At 40.1% G+C, this 17588-nt stretch overlaps 3 protein-coding genes across 5 annotated transcripts; 2 read left to right on the plus strand and 1 right to left on the minus strand.

The window, feature by feature from the left end:
• The first annotated feature begins 50 nt into the window (after positions 1-50).
• Positions 51-6619, plus strand: LOC149618157 (protein argonaute-2-like). The gene is made up of 10 exons (XM_089855518.1): positions 51-211; positions 506-1119; positions 1193-1451; positions 1518-2001; positions 2068-2525; positions 3588-4051; positions 4808-5199; positions 5298-5634; positions 5699-5883; positions 6015-6619. Exons 2-10 carry the CDS (start codon positions 558-560, stop codon positions 6141-6143), a joined length of 3270 nt encoding a protein of 1089 aa, XP_089711644.1. The 5' UTR covers positions 51-211; positions 506-557; the 3' UTR covers positions 6144-6619.
• Positions 6620-7120: 501 nt separating this feature from the next.
• On the plus strand, positions 7121-10870 carry PICK1 (protein interacting with PRKCA 1). 2 transcript variants are annotated; one of them, XM_089855754.1, is made up of 12 exons: positions 7141-7297; positions 7502-7692; positions 8478-8718; positions 9227-9293; positions 9371-9460; positions 9535-9651; positions 9718-9851; positions 9925-10017; positions 10121-10221; positions 10303-10397; positions 10465-10628; positions 10690-10870. In XM_089855754.1, the coding sequence occupies exons 2-12, from the start codon at positions 7598-7600 to the stop codon at positions 10810-10812; spliced, it is 1320 nt and encodes a 439-aa protein (XP_089711880.1). In that variant the 5' UTR covers positions 7141-7297; positions 7502-7597; the 3' UTR covers positions 10813-10870. The 2 variants fall into 2 exon arrangements, with proteins under 2 accessions (XP_089711881.1, XP_089711880.1); XM_089855755.1 differs by lacking the exon at positions 7502-7692 and having other exon boundaries at positions 7121-7297.
• Positions 10871-11664: 794 nt separating this feature from the next.
• Positions 11665-17353, minus strand: LOC149618159 (protein argonaute-4-like). Of its 2 annotated transcripts, none has more exons than XM_089855433.1 (11): positions 17110-17353; positions 16775-16958; positions 16179-16711; positions 14834-15228; positions 14445-14736; positions 14094-14369; positions 13645-13839; positions 13357-13566; positions 12848-13286; positions 12351-12771; positions 11665-12273 (listed from the first exon to the last, which is right to left on the minus strand). In XM_089855433.1, the coding sequence occupies exons 2-11, from the start codon at positions 16794-16796 to the stop codon at positions 12063-12065; spliced, it is 2994 nt and encodes a 997-aa protein (XP_089711559.1). In that variant the 5' UTR covers positions 16797-16958; positions 17110-17353; the 3' UTR covers positions 11665-12062. The 2 variants fall into 2 exon arrangements, with proteins under 2 accessions (XP_089711559.1, XP_089711560.1); XM_089855434.1 differs by having other exon boundaries at positions 17106-17353.
• Positions 17354-17588: the final 235 nt, after the last annotated feature.

Consider the following 17588-nt stretch of genomic DNA (forward strand, 5'->3'; position numbering starts at 1 on the left):
TTCCAGTTTAAGTTCAAGTTGCAAAAGTGTCTGGGCAAGTTTAGGCTTAAGTCTCTCTGCTGGAGACCGATAAGGACAGATTGTTGTTGATATTCAAGACAGACAGAGTGACCATTTGCAGTGCGGGACGATTTTACGCGTCTTTATATGTTATTTAAATCTTTAATAATTAATTAATAAGTGTTTATTAATTTAAATAAATTCTCAGAGTGTAAGTATTTTTATTATTTATTATTTTGGGTCGGGGGGATAATCTGTTGGACTTGTTGAACGCCATTTCCCAAGGCTTAGTAGGTCATTATTAGCCACTTTAATATTAAAAATAAGAAGTGGGTCAATGATATCAAGTTATTTCCCCTTTAGATCCACTTTAATATGTAAAGTGGTCGTCCATTTTTTTTATTTTCTGCTATTGCTAGTACTTGACAGTAATCAAAACCAAACCTAAACTACTGTTGTTTACTTAATTTTATCTTGGGGTTATTTTATTCTTGGGAAATTATAGATAAAACCAAAACTAAACAAAGTGAATCAGGACTTTTTTAAGTCACTTAAAAATGTCCGGGAAAGGACGAGGTCGAGGAAGAGGGAAAGTTGTTCAGAAAAACGATGCCCCAACACAACAGAGCAAGAAAATTAAGCATGGACATCCACCACAACCAAATGGTCACCAATTACCAAATGGACAGGGATCCAATGGGTTTCCACCATTGAATGGCCAGGGATCCAATGGGTTTCCGCCTTTAAATGGACAGGGACCCAATGGATATCCACCATTGAATGGCCAGGGAGCCAATGGATTTCCACCATTGAATGGACAAGGAGACAATGGATATCCATCCCTTAATGGACAAGGTGCCAATGGCAACCAATCACAGCATGGACAGAGGTCCAATGGGTATCCACCAGTAAATGGACAAGGACCCAATGGATATCCACCAATAAATGGCCAGGGAGACAATGGGTATCCACCAGTAAATGGACAAGGACCCAATGGCATACAATCACAGAATGGACAACCACATAACCGTGGACCACCTGGGTTTCCTGCTCTAAAAGAACTAAGGGAAAATCTCCCTCAACCAAAACAACAACAGAATGTGACAAATCAAGTTTCCAGTAAGTTTAATTTAATAATCCAGAGTTTTTTTAATCATTTCCTTCAATCTTAATTAAAATATTTTAATTACAGACGCCGTGGTCCCAGTAAAGCCCAAAGCGCAGGCTACCCCAACCCCAACCCCAACCCCAACCTCACCCCAAAAGCTAGCCCTTGCTAAAATGTCTCCATCGGACATCCAGATTAACGGCAATCGCGCCAAACGTCCGGGATACGGGACCTTGGGCTACAAAAAAATTGAAGTCCTGACAAATTACTTCAAACTAAACTTACCACATGGTTTTGTCCATCAATACGACGTCGATATAGAAAGAATTGAAGTTGACGCGAAGTAATTAACAACTCGTAATTAATTGAAATAAACGCGTCAACTAATTAATTACAACTTCTTCTTTAGGTTCAAACCACCAAATCGTTTTTTGGTAAAAAAAACTCGAAAAATCTTTGACAAAATCATGAAAGATTATAAAATCTTCAAGTCACATTTGCCAGTTTATGACGGCAACAAAATAGTAATTACCAGAAGATCATTGGGGATTAATAAACCCCAGGAGTTTAGGGTGACCATAGAAGACGAAGAACAGGAAGAAGTTTATCTCGTCACCATCAAACCCTCGATTATGAGGAAAGGCGGAAAAGACGGAGAAATTGACCTTGACGCCTTTCATAGATACGTTGATAAAAAGGAAGGGGAGCTTCCTAAGGAGGCCATTAAAGCCATCGATTTGGTGTTCAAATACGGACCTTCCTTGGTCTATACGCCTGTAGGGAAATCCTTCTTTAGGAAACCACACGTTGACGATGTCCCCCCGAGTTGCGAAGGAAGAGAGATCTGGTTTGGTTATTGCCAAAGTGTCAGACCTTGCGAATGGTCGCCTATTGTAAGTATCTCCTCACCCTTTAAAGTCCTTGAATGTCTTTAATCCGTTGTCTTTAATCTGTTACAGATCAACATTGATTTGACGGCCACGACGTTCTACGAAGCGGGACCCGCTCTAGAGTTTCTCAAAAAAGTGACCGGAATTCGTTCCTTCGAACAAAGTTTAAGAGATTTTGATCTGAAGAAGTTTAATGACGAAATTAAGGGTTTGAAAGTGAAGGTGACGCACAATGACGCCTATCAGAGGAAGTTCCGGGTCGTGGGCGCCACCAGGAAGGACGCCAATCAAATGACCTTTCCTTATTCCCAACCCGGAAAGAAAGATATCGAAGTTTCCATCAAAACCTACTTTAAACAAAGATACAGAATCGATCTCCGTTACCCGAATTTGCCCTTGTTGCAAATGCAACCGAAAGAAAAGAATATCTTTATTCCCATTGAATGTTGCCAGATTTTACCCGATCAACATTGCAGGAAGAAACTTAGCGAAACCATGACTGCTAAGATGATTAGGGAAACGTTAAGGTTCGTATCAAGGTTCTTCCATCCAGCTGGGTTCATACAAACCCGCGAAAACTCCTCAGGGAAAATTTGTGGGAAAAAACGTGCGAAAACGCGGGGAAATTTGTGGGGAAAACGTGCGAAAACGTGGGGAAATATAAGGGAAAAACGTGCGAAAACGCTGGGAAATATAAGGGAAAAACGTGCGAAAACGTGGGGAAATGTATGGGAAAAACGTGGGGAAATGTATGGGAAAAACGTGCGAAAACGCTGGGAAATATAAGGGAAAAACGTGCGAAAACGCTGGGAAATATAAGGGAAAAACGTGCGAAAACGCTGGGAAATATAAGGGAAAAACGTGCGAAAACGTGGGGAAATGTATGGGAAAAACGTGCGAAAACGTGGGGAAATGTATGGGAAAAACGTGCGAAAACGTGGGGAAATGTATGGGAAAAACGTGCGAAAACGTGGGGAAATGTATGGGAAAAACGTGCGAAAACGTGGGGAAATGTATGGGAAAAACGTGCGAAAACACGGTGAAATGTATGGGAAAAACGTGCGAAAACACGGTGAAATGTATGGGAAAAACGTGCGAAAACACGGTGAAATGTATGGGGAAAAACGTGCGAAAACACGGTGAAATGTATGGGAAAAACGTGCGAAAACGCTGGGAAATGTATGGGGAAAAACGTGCGAAAACACGGTGAAATGTATGGGAAAAACGTGCGAAAACGCTGGGAAATGTATGGGGAAAAACGTGCGAAAACGTGGGGAAATGTATGGGGAAAAACGTGCGAAAACGCTGGGAAATGTATGGGGAAAAACGTGCGAAAACGTGGGGAAATGTATGGGGAAAAACGTGCGAAAACGTGGGGAAATGTATGGGGAAAAACGTGGGGAAATGTATGGGGAAAAACGTGCGAAAACGCGTCGAAAATTATAGGAAAAACGTGCGAAAACGGGGGGAAAAATATGGGGAAGAAAACCTGGGGAAGTCGGTTCGCCAAATATTGTGTAATCCCTAGCGACCTTCGACAAGAATTCTGCCTAATTTGGCCTATATTGGTCGACCTATTTAATTTGCAGGACACCGAAACAAAGATTTAAGGAGATAAAACAAAATGTGGAAGATTCTAAACGAAGATCTCAACCTTATTTGCAAGAATTTGGCATTGAAATGTCGACTAACCCGATGGTGGCGGAAGCGCGCGTTTTAAACCCTCCCCAAATAGTGTACAATCCTCAAGACACGTTTATGCCCAGTCAGGGTCAATGGACCATGCAAAACCACCAGTTTTTCCAAGGAGCCGTCATTGAGGCTTTCGCCATCATTAACTTTGGCTTTTGTCCGAAACCGGCGCGTCTCAAGTTCCAAGATATGTTGATTAACATCGGGAGGGAGTGCGGAATGAAGTTTGGAGAGTGCAAGTACAATGAAGATCTGACCGAAACCAGAATGGACATTCTGCAAATTTTGAAACGAATGAAGGACAAGTTTCCCGATATTAAACTCGTCGTTATCATTCTTAATTCCGACAAAAAACAGAGAAGTACGTTTTCAAATTAATAATTAATCAATTTCGGGAGCTTATTAATCAATTCATTCTGGGAGCCTTTACGGATTAATTTCGGGAGCTTATTAATCAATTAATTTCGGGAGCCTTTACGGATTAATTGTGGGAGCCTTTACGGATTGACTTCGGGAGCTTATTAATCAATTAATTTCGGGAGCCTTTACGGATTAATTTCGGGAGCCTTTACGGATTAATTTCGGGAGCCTTTACGGATTAATTTCGGGAGCTTATTAATCAATTAATTTCGGGAGCCTTTACGGATTAATTTCGGGAGCCTTTACGGATTAATTTCGGGAGCCTTTACGGATTAATTTCGGGAGCCTTTACGTATTAATTTCGGGAGCCTTTACGGATTAATTTCGGGAGCCTTTACGGATTAATTTCGGGAGCCTTTACGGATTAATTTCGGGAGCCTTTACGGATTAATTTCGGGAGCCTTTACGGATTAATTTCGGGAGCCTTTACGGATTAATTTCGGGAGCCTTTACTGATTAATTCCGGGAGCCTTTACGGATTAATTCCGGGAGCCTTTACGGATTAATTCCGGGAGCCTTTACGGATTAATTAAGCCTTTACGGATTAATTTCGGGAGCCTTTACGGATTAATTTCGGGAGCCTTTACGGATTAATTTCGGGAGCCTTTACGGATTAATTTCGGGAGCCTTTACGGATTAATTTCGGGAGCCTTTACGGATTAATTTCGGGAGCTTATTATTCACTAATTAATTTCAGCTCCCGCGACGTACGAAGAAGTGAAACAAGCCTGCGATACCCAACTGGGAATCGTGACGCAATGCGTCAAGGACGTAAACATCAAAAGATGTAGTCCGCAATTAATCGGCAACATTTGCCAGAAAATTAACGCTAAAATGGGCGGGATTAACAACACGATTACGGGTCCCAGAGGAGCCCTAAATGAAAAACCAAAGTTGATGGACTCTCCCGTCATCATCATGGGCGCTGACGTCACCCATCCCGCCCCTGATAAGGACGACCCCTCCATCGCCGCCGTTGTGGGCAGCATGGACCGCCACTTGACCAGATACGCCGCCAGAATAAAAGTACAAAAGAATCTCGCTGGTTATCAAGCTCGCGTCGAAATAATCCTCGAACTAAAAGACATGGTAATTAATTATTAATTTAATTTAATTTGATTACGGGGGTTTAATTAATTAATTAATTAATTAATTAAACTCGTGTTTTAATTGTTCGTGTGTCGCAGGTTAAAAGTCTCTTGATGTGCTTTTATAAGCGAATTAACAAGAAACCGGGTAGAATTATCTTTTATCGCGATGGTGTGTCCGAGGGACAGTTCTCGGACGTTTGTTCTTACGAGATTAACCAAATTAAACACGCCTGTCAAGAACTGGAGGCCGATTACAAACCCAGCATCACTTTTATCGTAGTTCAAAAAAGACACAGCACGCGATTTTGTCCCAAGAATGATCGGGATGGGATGGGAAAAGCCGGAAACGTTCCTCCGGGGACGACAGTGGACAGAGGGATAACCAGTCCTCTTGATTTTGACTTTTACCTGTGCAGTCATTATGGTTTACAAGGTGAGTGAGACGTTTAAACTTAATGTCGGGTTGGGGTCAAGTTTAACGAACTTTCGTTCTTTAGGGACCAGTAAACCAACTCATTACACGACACTTTGGGATGAAAGTAATCTAAGCGCCGATGAGATCCAAGTATTGTCCTACTATCTTTGCCACACGTATTCTCGTTGTACCAGAAGTATTTCTTTGCCGGCTCCGGTTCAGTACGCTCATTTGGCCGCCTTTAGAGCCAGGGCTCATATTAAGAAGGTAATTAATTAATTAATTAATTATCATCTGGGGAATAGTTTTTAATTATATTTAATTACTTGACAATTACAGCGGAAAAAGCGCCAGGGTTTTAAATTAATTTAATTTCTTTTAATCTTGATTAATTTAAGGTGTTGGACAGTTCCAGCGCTAGTTCTGCAAATGGTAGACAAAAATACGGTACCATGGTTGCTGTTGATAATATCGCGGATGCTGTTACCATTGAAGAGAAGTTGGCGGATTCCATGTATTACATTTAAATACTTAAATACTTAATTATAGTATTTAATTTCTCTCGTTTTATGTCTCAGTCAGTTTTGCGTTCTTTTTTTGTACAACTTTATTACTATTATAAAGTTTTATTATCAGTTACTGCATGTAACGTTAAAAGTTTAGTTTTATTATCAGTTACTGCACGAGTAACGTCAAAAGTTAAAATTTAAAATGTTCCATTTTCATTAATTAATTTGTACTTAAAAGATCTAAATTAGTTAATTTCTATATTTATTTAGAGTAATATTAATTATTAACGTATGTTCTGATTTTAAACTGTAAAAAAAAAAAAAAAAAATTAATACTTTCTAGCATAGAGATATACTTTTAACAAAAAAAAAATACTACTTGAGTTAAAAAATAAATATTAAATATTAAATAACCAGTTACCAAATATTTTTATTGGTATTTTTGTAATGAATGAAATAAATAAATAAATAAATAAATATTAATGTATGGCATATTTTTAATTTTTGTATTTATTTCGTACTTATTATAACCTACAAAGAAACGCTTAGGAATACCAACAGAAATCGGTATTCAGTAGTGGGTCTATACGGATAAACGGGTATCCAAGATGGCCGCTTCCTTATGATATAGGTGGCGGCCATCTTGGCGGTGCGGAAAACTTATTTTGAGCTTTGACCAATCACCAATCGAAGTGGCAGCCATCTTGGCGGTGCAGGAAAGCCACGAACTTATTTTGACCACCATGGGTACCGTCTTATAATGACAGACAGACCAAGCTAAGAAAATCCTGTACAAACAATTAACCACTCCGTAACTTTCCACCGCTCTCCACAATAACTTATTATTGTTATTAGTTAGTTAGTTGAGTTTCGCTTTAATTAATTTTGCACTTAATTTAATTTTTGTACGTAACTTTAATTACGCATTTCTTTAACTGTACTACTGTAGTGTCCCTTGTATCGTTCACGGTTCACGACTTGTTAAGGGACATGTTGTTTGTAACCGTGTCTACTACTATTCCGCTCCGCTGTATTTTTGAGGGAAATTTTCTTAATCATTTTTCACTAATTAATCCCAAATATTATATTAAAGTGATTATTATTAATTGCTAATAAATAATGGTCGATTTACTCGAAGACGATGATGGATTTTATATGGAGGAAGATAAGATGTAAGTTGATTTTTAATTATATTCCTTCTTAAGCCTTGGTCAAATTTCTGCAGGGAAGTCAACTACTTCGGGGTTTGGGGGCTTTGGCCCCGTTTGGGTTTTGTATATTTAAATTAATTAATTAATTAATATAATTAAGCGCTTGGTTACGAACAGATAATGGTTTAATTAGTAGGCTTAACGATTCTATTCTTTTGTTTCAAGGTTGTGAGTGAAATGTGAGCTTGATTCGTTTCCCAATAAAATAAAATAGTCTATTTTAAATAAATCGTTAACGGGGTTAATATCAAATTATCAATCATGTTTAATGAGTCGAAATATTCTTACAACTTGCTGGCGTGGAATGATCCCGATCAGAGGAATGCTTTTCAGTTCTACTTTGGAGAGGATCGCATGTATGTGTCGTTTTGTGTTCACAATATTAACATTGGTATAGTGACTTTGCCGTTCAAGTTCGTTAACGGTAGTTAACACAAACAGGCTCATTGTGGCTATACCACTGAGAATTAAATATTTACGCGACAATTAATTTTTAAATTAATTAATTTCAAACTCTATTTGTCACGTAAATGTGTAAAAAGAGAAAAAAAAAAATTAACCTCATTAGATTTGAAAAGTTACGTTAATTCAACTTAATTTAATTCAAATCTATTGAGGTGAAACCAATTTGCTTTTTTTATTTATTATTTTTATTACATGTAGTTTAGGCTTATAATTAATTTAATTTAATTTAATTAATATCAATTAACAAAAATCGGAATTATCTTCATTTTGCTTAATAGTTGCACAGTTATTTATAATTTGCCTACTTAAATGTTAATTAATTTATTTTTATATTATTTTAAAATGCACTTAAATTAAATACGTTAATTAAATTTTTCTCAATTAAATTATTGCCTGAATAATGTAGCCTAGTAGTTGTTACGTGTAGAATTAAGTAGATTTTAATTTATAATTAATTTCACGACACGTTAATGTTAATGAACGAATTAAAGAACTAAAAAGTGGCTGTCCTAATTCTGAAAGCTCACTTTTGATTTACAACAAACATTTTTTAAGTTTATTGAGCTATTTTGCTTTAATTTTTAGGCCATTTTAGTTTAGGATCGAGAGGCTCGAATAAACTGTATAGTTAATCATTCTCCTTGAAACTTAAAAGATTAAATTTAATTGCAATTAGGGGCATGACAATCACTTCGGGAAGCGTTACTCTTAAGAAAGATGAGAAAAACTTGATTGGGATATCAATAGGGGGTGGAGCCCCTCATTGTCCTTGCTTGTACGTTGTCCAAGTATTTGACAATACTCCAGCCGCGGCTGAAGGGACGTTGCAATCGGGGGACGAGATTGTCGGGGTTAGTGGTCAAACGGTCAAGGGGAAAACTAAAGTCGAAGTTGCCAAAATGATACAGGCCGTTAAGGTTAGCGTGCAAAACTGTACAAACCGAGGGGTCCGACGTTTACGCGAAATCCCGTACGCTTCTCGCGAGAGTCGCGAAATCTTTGATGAAATTCCGAAATCTTTGGCAAAATCGCGAAATCAAATAAGAAATCAGGAAATATTTGGAAAAATCGCGAAATCAAATAAGAAATCAGGAAATATTTGGAAAAATCGCGAAATCAAATAAGAAATCAGGAAATATTTGGAAAAATCGCGAAATCAAATAAGAAATCAGGATATATTTGGAAAAATCGCGAAATCAAATAAGAAATCAGGAAATATTTGGAAAAATCGCGAAATCAAATAAGAAATCAGGAAATATTGGGCAAAATCGCGAAATCAAATAAGAAATCAGGAAATCTTTGGTAAAATCGCGAAATCAAAGAAGAAACCTCGAAATTTTTGGCGATATCGCGAATGTCCGACCCCTCGGTACAAACCGTTTAAACGGACAACCAAAAACTAATCCACATTAACCCGATACTTAGGGTGAAGTTATAATTAACTATAACAAACTTCACGCCGATCCTAAACAAGGAAAATCCTTAGATATTGGTTCGTTTAAAGTTAAAAACGTAGTTTTTGAATTTCTCGCCCAATTAGAAATTTATACAACATTAAATTTTATATAGTTCTGAAAAAGGTTAAGCATAGGATCGTAGAATCTATGAGCGCGACTACCGCCGATGCGCTGGGTCTAAGTCGAGCCATTCTTTGCAATGGTACTAATTTTAATTATAATTATAATTAACTTCCCCTTAAAACGAAAATCATAATTATATAATTAATTGGGTAGATAATTTGGTTAAAAAACTTGAGGAATTGGAACGTAATGAATTAATGTATAAAGGTCTTATGGATCACGCCAAACTCATGTTGAAAGCGTTCTTTGATATGTGTAAAGTTCATAAAGGTACACGTTTAATTACTAAAGAATCATTAGATTAATTACCACGGATTAATTGATAAAACTTCAAAGCATTTGGCGACGTATTCGCCTCAATCGGAGTCAGGGAACCAACGGCACACGCGAGCGAAGCATTTACCCATTTTGGGGAAGCTCATAGATCAATGGAAAAATACGGAATTAAAATGTTGAAAACCGTTCGACCCGTATGACTAATTATATTATTAATTAGTTAACGCAATAGTCTTAATTAATTATTTTAATTCATTAACCTCTCAGATGTTGAATGATTTAAGCACTTATCTAAACAAAGCGGTACCCGATACAAAATTAACGATTCAAAAATACGCCGACGTTAAATTTGAATATTTAGTAAGCTACGTTTCATTTAATTTAATTTAATTTTAGTTTAGTTTTTATCAACCTATTATTCTTCTGACCCTACTAACTTACGTTCTAACCAATCGCCTTTCAGTCTTACTGTTTAAAAGTCCGTGAAATGGACGATGAAGAATATACTTACCAAGCGTTGCAGGAACCATTATATCGCGTCGAAACTGGCAATTACGAATACAGGTTCTCTATCTCTTTACTAACCAAATTAATTTCCTTCTAAATCTTTCCTAACTAACACACTTTCTAACTAACACTTCTTAGACTAATCCTTCGTTGCCGACAAGAAGCCAGGGCTAAATTCGCGAAACTACGTTCGGATGTTTTGGTTAAATTAGAGTTACTTGATCAAAAACATGGTTAGATGTTTTTTGAAAATTTTGCTTAGGCCTAATTAAAACCCCTAATTAAAAATGCGTGACGCAGTTCAAGACATTGTCTTCCAACTTCAACGACTGATATCGGCACTTTCACGATATCATAACGATTGTCACGGGGTTATGAAAGAAACTAACATTTTCCCCATCGAAGTCGATCTATCGAAAAGTACTTTCCGTTACGCTGAAGAAAGCCAAATCAGTCCTTATCAGGTTTCGAAACAGTTTCCAACGGGGATACGGGGCTTTAATACTAATTACTTTAATTAATTAGGACGAACCTGATGACGATTTAGATGATGATGAACTTCTACAAGCTGAAGAAGCCAAAGAAGTAACCAATCCAAATGAAACCACGGACGAACAACTCGTGCCTATAAATTTATTATCGGGGTGAATTTTTGACAACGCGGTGTTTTTGAATTTGTATCCTCCCATCCTTGAAGTAATTTAAAGGAAGGGAAAAAGAAAAACAAACGCTCTAGTCATTTTTAATTAAAGATTTAATTGGTTAAAAACGAATTGTTCTTGATTAAATAACTGCAATTTTAATTAAGGGTTTCAGCTCTGAAGAAAATTCTACGGACAGCTCGGTAAGTCGGGGACAAATGACCACCGTAAGAACAAGAATGAAATGGACCCGGCGATACCGCCAATGAAATGAACCCGGTGATACCGCCAATGAAATGGACCCGGCGATACCGCCAATGAAATGAACCCCTCGATACCGCCAATGAAATGAACCCCCCAAACCGGCAATGAAATGAACCCCCCAAACCGGCAATGAAATGAACCCCCCAAACCGGCAATGAAATGAACCCCCCCAAACCGCCAATCAAATGAACCCCCCCAAACCGCCAATCAAATGAACCCCCCCAAACCGCCAATCAAATGAACCCCCCCAAACCGCCAATCAAATGAACCCCCCCAAACCGGCAATCAAATGAATTCCCCCAAACCGGCAATCAAATGAACCCCCCCAAACCGCCAATCAAATGAACCCCCCCAAACCGCCAATCAAATGAACCCCCCCAAACCGGCAATCAAATGAATTCCCCCAAACCGGCAATGAAATGAACCCCCCCAAACCGCCCATGAAATGAACCCCCCCCCAAACCGGCAATCAAACGAACCCCCCCAAACCGGCAATGAAATGAACCCCCCCAAACAGGCAATCAAATGAACCCGGCGATACCGCCAATAAAATGAACCCCTCGATAACGCCAATAAAATCAACACTACAAGAAAATTTCTTTGCTTATTATTAAGCAATAGTTTATTTAAATGAAAATACATCATTTACAGTTACTGCAACATTTTACAGTAAAGTAAAAATGTTACATTTGTAAACACAAATCAATTTATACACTTAAGAAAAAAAGATACATGGAACTCGTTATTATGACTTGAAAAAAATCCCCAGCTTGGTTTAAATTTAATTCGACAAGTTTCGTTCAATTTTGAAGAAGAAGTTTCGTTCAATTTTGAAGAAGAATAATAATTAATAATAAAAAAAGTAGTTTTTGTAAAAGACAAATTAATTTGGTAACGGCTACGAAACCGCACCGCGTCTGGGCGCGTCGTTTTAAAACAAAAGAATATTAAGAATCAAAAAAACTTTGAATAAAAAAAGTGGGCCTGAATCGTTTAAACGAAGTACATCTTGGGGAGAATATTGGCCTTGACGCTAATAGCCTCGGAGACATTAGGGGGAAGTTGAAAATCATCACCTCCGGCGTACGTATCCTCGCTGCTGGAGGAATTGGCGTCGCAAACAGTCTGCAAGTAGTACTTGGCCCTAAAAGCCGCCAAGTGGGCGTATTGTACTGGAGCTGGAATAGAAATTGACCGAGTGCAACTGAAAATGAAAAAGAATGACAGTCATTAAGTTATTATTGGGTCTAAGAAGTACGGGGGCTATTTTTTTAACGTTACCGAACGAACGTGTGACACAGATAATAACTCAGTTTCTGGATATCATCGGCCGTAAAGTTATTATCATCCCAAATAACGGTGTAATGGGCTGGGCGACTTGTTCCTTGAATTCCAGCGTGACTACACAAGAAGAAGTCGAAATCGACGGGTGAAGATACTTGGGTATCAACCATGGTTCCCGGAGGAATGTTCTTATGTCTCCCGACACCATCCCGACTATCTTGGGGCATAAAACGCGTGTGATGTCGTTTGCCAACCACCACAAATGTTATTCCTGGTTCGTAATCGGCCTGCAAAGTGCGACAAGCTTCTCGAATTTGTCTAACTTCGGTCTCCTGTACATCGGGGAACTGTCCCTCACTGACGCCATCGCGGTAGAAGACAATCTTTTCCGGTTTTACTTTGGTGTTCCTGTAAAAGGCTAAAAGAATTCCGGAAGTGTTTAGGATTTAGGATTAAGTCAAGGATGACTTGAAATCGGCGCGCTAACTCTTTACCTTTCAATAATTCAACGACCATGCTCTTAAGGTCTTGAATGACTTCGACGCGCGATTGAAGTTCGTCCTTGTTCTTTTGAAGCTTTACGATGGACGAGTACTTGCTGGGGATCGAATCGATGCTTCCGACAGCAGCGGCGATTGAAGGTTTAACTCGATCTCCCGGAGAAGGATGACTGACGTCAGCTCCGATAATAATGACGGGACGTTGGAAAATACTCGGTTTCTCAGCCGGAAGCAAGGAATTATTAGTTCCTCCCATTTTGGCGTTAATCTTTTGCAACAAGTTCACGATCAATTGCGGATTGCATTTCTTGACGATACTCTCGTCTTTAATGCATTGCGTCATGAGACCCAGTTTAGTTTCGGCAACTTGTTTAATCTCTCCATAGTTGCTGTTTCGTCCAAGTACAACCACGATCAAGTTGATGTCCGGCATCTTAAGAGTGAGTGAAGAGATGTTGGTTGGTCAAAAAGGACAGGAAAGGGGTGAACGCCTTTAACTTTACCTTATTCATGATTTCCAAGAGCATCTTCTCAATGGGGACACCGCGACTAGCTTCTTGACCTTTATTCAAAATGGCGGAAACCTTCTCCATCACCACTCCAGTTTGTTCTCCAAATTGGCACAACATGCTGGCAAACTTTTGAACCAAATCCATACGGCAAAAACGATCCCCAGCCAAGGACAAGATGACCCATTTATTCACCCTGCAACCCTATAAACACAAATAAAAACATATCCTCCGTTAGAAACAAAACGGGACATGGACATTGAGAAAACAAAAGGACATTACGGCGTAGAACTGGTTATTCTTCAAGTCCCATACACCGTCCCTGGGCATGATTTGAGCGTTTTGCTTGTAGACAATCCTTGGGGCTTGAAGGACGCGTCCTTCCAAACGCAAAGGTTCCGTGGCCACTTTAATCCCGAATTCGTTCATGTATTCGCGTCCGTATTGGTGCATTTCTTTGACGCATTGTTGGATGTGCTGTTACAGAAAGAGAAAGAGAAAGTGGTACGTCAACTCGAGGTCAAGTATGATGGGAGGATCAGAGGGACATCGGTAAGCACGCCAAATAAGGTCCAATGTGACGCTAAAAATGGTGGACGGTCAACGTCAGACGGATCATGAAGCCCGCCCGCCATTTTTCCCAGTATTCCTAGCGTCACACCGGAGCGTGTCCCCTCAGATTACGCATCATCCTTGACGTCAGGATGGTCATTTTTTAAGGGTTCTCTTACATGGAAACGATCCTCGGGCGGTGTAGCGGTGAATCGGATCATCTCGGCAGTCTGCGTGGGTTGCAACTTCTTCTTGTAGTGTTGTCCGGTTGTCAGTTCGCAAACTTCAATTGGAAGGAAGACTTTCTTGGTCTCGGATCCAACTTGCAAACAGGGGAAATTTGGGTATCTGAGGGGCTTGTAATTTTCGCGGAAGTACTGTTCCACCGTGATCATTCTCTTCACTCCGTTCTTTTCTTCAGGGAACTTGATTTTCGAAGCTCGCTCATCGGTAACCTGACAATGAAAGTTGCGTTTCTATTTAAGCCTAACCCTAGGCCTTTTTATTTTGGGAGCGGGTCTAACTCTTACCTTGAAGACGCGATACTTTCGTTTGTAAGTTGGCATGTGATTAGTCTGAATCTGAAGGTTTCTGAACTCCTTGTTCAACATTTTGATTTGATTGGAGTTCAAATGAACAATGTCGTCGGCGCCAATGTTAAGAAGGGCGCAGATGAAGTCGATGATCGGTCCATTTGGAAAGAAGACCGTACTGGATTTGTCAATGTTCAACATCGGTTTCCATTGACCAGGACGCAAACTTTGGTAATAACCAAACCAAATTTCATGACCGCTCGACAAAACCTTCTTATCACGTGGGTTTCTGAAAATAGTTTTAAGTAAACGAACAAACATTAGTACGGATTGTTTGTTGTTCTTGGAGACTGTTGTTCTTGAGTTAAGAAGGCCAAACAACCAACCTAGGAATATTGAAGAGCGAACTGCGTAAAGGAAACATCTTCATGGCGGGGCCACTTCTTAGAATGACATCCAGGGCTTGAATGGCTTCATGGGAGACGTCCGATACTTGTCCCTTGAAAAGGGCCCTCAAAGGTTCCATGTTGATTTCGCACCACGAAGTACCATCTTTTGTAACGGGTTGAATGCTGACTTTGAAACGACTGTCTCGGTCGCGTCCTTCTTCTCGAAAAATGACGATGAACGTTTTTTGGGTGTCAAATGGTAATGGTCTTCTCGTGTACAGATTCTTGTTGCCGTCATAGGCTAACAAGTATGGGGAAAACTGCTGGTAAGAGTTTCTCAATTGGTTGATGACCATTCGAGAAATGCCAGCACTGATTCGTTTCCCTGAAACCTGAAATTGTAACCCATGGTCATTAAATTTTTCCAGGGTTTTTGGAAAACCAATTTGATTTTGCCACGTTTTTTCCCCCATACATTCCCCCGACTATGCCACGTTTTTCCCCCATACATTCCCCGGAGTATGCCGCGTTTCTCCCCCCATATATTCCCCAGAGTATGCCGCGTTTCTCCCCCCATATATTCCCCAGAGTATGCCGCGTTTCTCCCCCCATATATTCCCCAGAGTATGCCGCGTTTCTCCCCCCATATATTCCCCAGAGTATGCCGCGTTTCTCCCCCCATATATTCCCCAGAGTATGCCGCGTTTCTCCCCCCATATATTCCCCAGAGTATGCCGCGTTTCTCCCCCCATATATTCCCCAGAGTATGCCACGTTTCCCCCCCCATATATTCCCCAGAGTATGCCACGTTCCCCCCCCATATATTCCCCAGAGTATGCCACGTTTCCCCCCCCCATATATTCCCCAGAGTATGCCACGTTTCCCCCCCCCATATATTCCCCAGAGTATGCCACGTTTCCCCCCCCCATATATTCCCCAGAGTATGCCACGTTTCCCCCCCCCCATATATTCCCCAGAGTATGCCACGTTTCCCCCCCCCATATATTCCCCAGAGTATGCCACGTTTCCCCCCCATATATTCCCCAGAGTATGCCGCGGTTTCCCCCCATATATTCCCCAGAGTATGCCGCGTTTCTCCCCCCATATATTCCCCAGAGTATGCCACGTTTCTCCCCCCATATATTCCCCAGAGTATGCCACGTTTCTCCCCCCATATATTCCCCAGAGTATGCCACGTTTTCCCCCATATATTCAACAGAGTATGCCGCGTTTTCCCCCCATATATTCAACAGAGTATGCCGCGTTTTCCCCCATATATTCCCCCCCCCGAGTACGCCACGTTTTTCCCTGAAATTTCAAACTGGAATCATTAGATTTATACCTGTTGGGGAGTTGCTCTTTTCAGATGTTCATTTGGATCAGCTTCTTCACCCTCTTTCAACGTTTTCAAGGCTTCAATTTCAACATCATAGTGAAAAACACTTCCTCCAGGAATATCAACTTGAAAGTGATTTGCAATCAACTTGATGGGTCGACCTTGAGTTCCAAAGCCGGGACGCGGAGGCATTTTGCAAGTGATTGGAGCCTTGGCAATTTTGAACTTGGCCAGTTCCTTGGTGACATCCTGAACCTTTGGTTCCTGGACTTTCTTTGGCTGCACTACTTGAGGAACTTCTTGAGGCTTTGGAAGCTGCCAGGCAGCTAGGGGTGGTCTAACAGCCGCTCCAGCTTGAGTGGGAGCAACTTGTACTTGTTGGACAACCTGTTGCGGTGGAGGCGCGAATTGGGCGGGAATTTGGGCCTGAGGTTGAGTTAGGGCTGGAAAAGCCTGGGCAGTTGGGGGTGCTTGCTGAGGAACATGACGACCAGGTTGAGTTGTAGCCTCTGGTTCTTCAGCTCTACCGCGTCCACGTCCTAATGTAACTTAAACTAATTAACGACATTCAATTTAACTTAAATAAATGTTGAACATCATACCTTTACGCTTTCCTGGTGGCATATTGTAAAATTTTTAATTTCCGTGAAGGTGATCAACAACTTCAACAAGTTTTCGACGTTAAGCCTTGGCTGAACAAAAGGTTATTTTCTTTGTCCACGCAAGTCCACTTCGGTTTAAACTCTGGTCAATCTTCCCCACGTTGACCAAAACAACAATGAAATTCTAAAATTTGTAGTAAAATCAACGGGTGAATGTCATTCGCATTCCTTAATAGTTTTAAAAACTGATAACAAAGAGCTCAGTGGGCCGTTGCAATACTGTGGGAGTCAAACTCTAACTAAAAGTAAACTGGTCTGGAATAAAATTTACCTACACTTCGTGGAGGTCGGCTGAGAAATGAAACCCGTATGGAGAAAGGGCTGGTACTAAGTTAAAACTTAAAAAAAAATTTCCCCTGACCTCCCCCTGGCGCCTAACAATATTGGGGTCAAAGGTATTGAGCACAAGAGGGGGGACTGAAATATCAAAAGGACGTTTGACAAAGAAAAAAAAAACAGCTCGGGTTTTTTTTAAGTACAGAAATCGTAGGAAAAACAACGTGAGAAACCTCCCCCACCACGTGCGTGGCTATTATTGTTTCTCAGTGGAAAATTTTATAGCCATTTCTCTTGTCCCTCCACCAGGGCTGTACATAAGCATTTGACTACTAAAAGAAATCTAAATCGGGAGGCTTACTATTTACTTGTCAACTAAAAGATATGCTTTTATACAGAACTGTAGTTGAATTTGACTAGTAAAAGAAATGTCTTGATTACTAAAGAAATCGAAATAAATCAACTCGACTACTAATAA

Source organism: Phalangium opilio, unplaced genomic scaffold, assembly GCF_054372755.1.
Source record: "Phalangium opilio isolate 3A_F unplaced genomic scaffold, DU_Popi_V2 ptg000209l_1, whole genome shotgun sequence".
Classification (NCBI taxonomy): Eukaryota; Metazoa; Arthropoda; class Arachnida; order Opiliones; family Phalangiidae; genus Phalangium; species Phalangium opilio.

Bases quoted from the DNA above. Each gene is read 5' to 3' on its own strand.
- LOC149618159 (XM_089855433.1), bottom strand. From the start codon at position 16,796: ATGCCACCAGGAAAGCGTAAAG. The intron at 15,229-16,178 runs GTATAAATCTAA...TTACAATTTCAG, and splicing joins AAAGAGCAACTCCCCAACAG to GTTTCAGGGAAACGAATCAG. The intron at 14,737-14,833 runs GTTGGTTGTTTG...AACTATTTTCAG, and splicing joins TCGCTCTTCAATATTCCTAG to AAACCCACGTGATAAGAAGG.
- PICK1 (XM_089855754.1), top strand. From the start codon at position 7,598: ATGTTTAATGAGTCGAAATATTCTTACAACTTGCTGGCGTGGAATGAT. The intron at 9,294-9,370 runs GTTCGTTTAAAG...AATTTTATATAG, and splicing joins AGGAAAATCCTTAGATATTG to TTCTGAAAAAGGTTAAGCAT. The intron at 10,018-10,120 runs GTAAGCTACGTT...ATCGCCTTTCAG, and splicing joins ACGTTAAATTTGAATATTTA to TCTTACTGTTTAAAAGTCCG.
- LOC149618157 (XM_089855518.1), top strand. From the start codon at position 558: ATGTCCGGGAAAGGACGAGGTCGAGGAAGAGGGAAAGTTGTTCAGAAA. The intron at 1,120-1,192 runs GTAAGTTTAATT...TTTTAATTACAG, and splicing joins TGTGACAAATCAAGTTTCCA to ACGCCGTGGTCCCAGTAAAG. The intron at 2,526-3,587 runs GTTCGTATCAAG...TTTAATTTGCAG, and splicing joins ATGATTAGGGAAACGTTAAG to GACACCGAAACAAAGATTTA.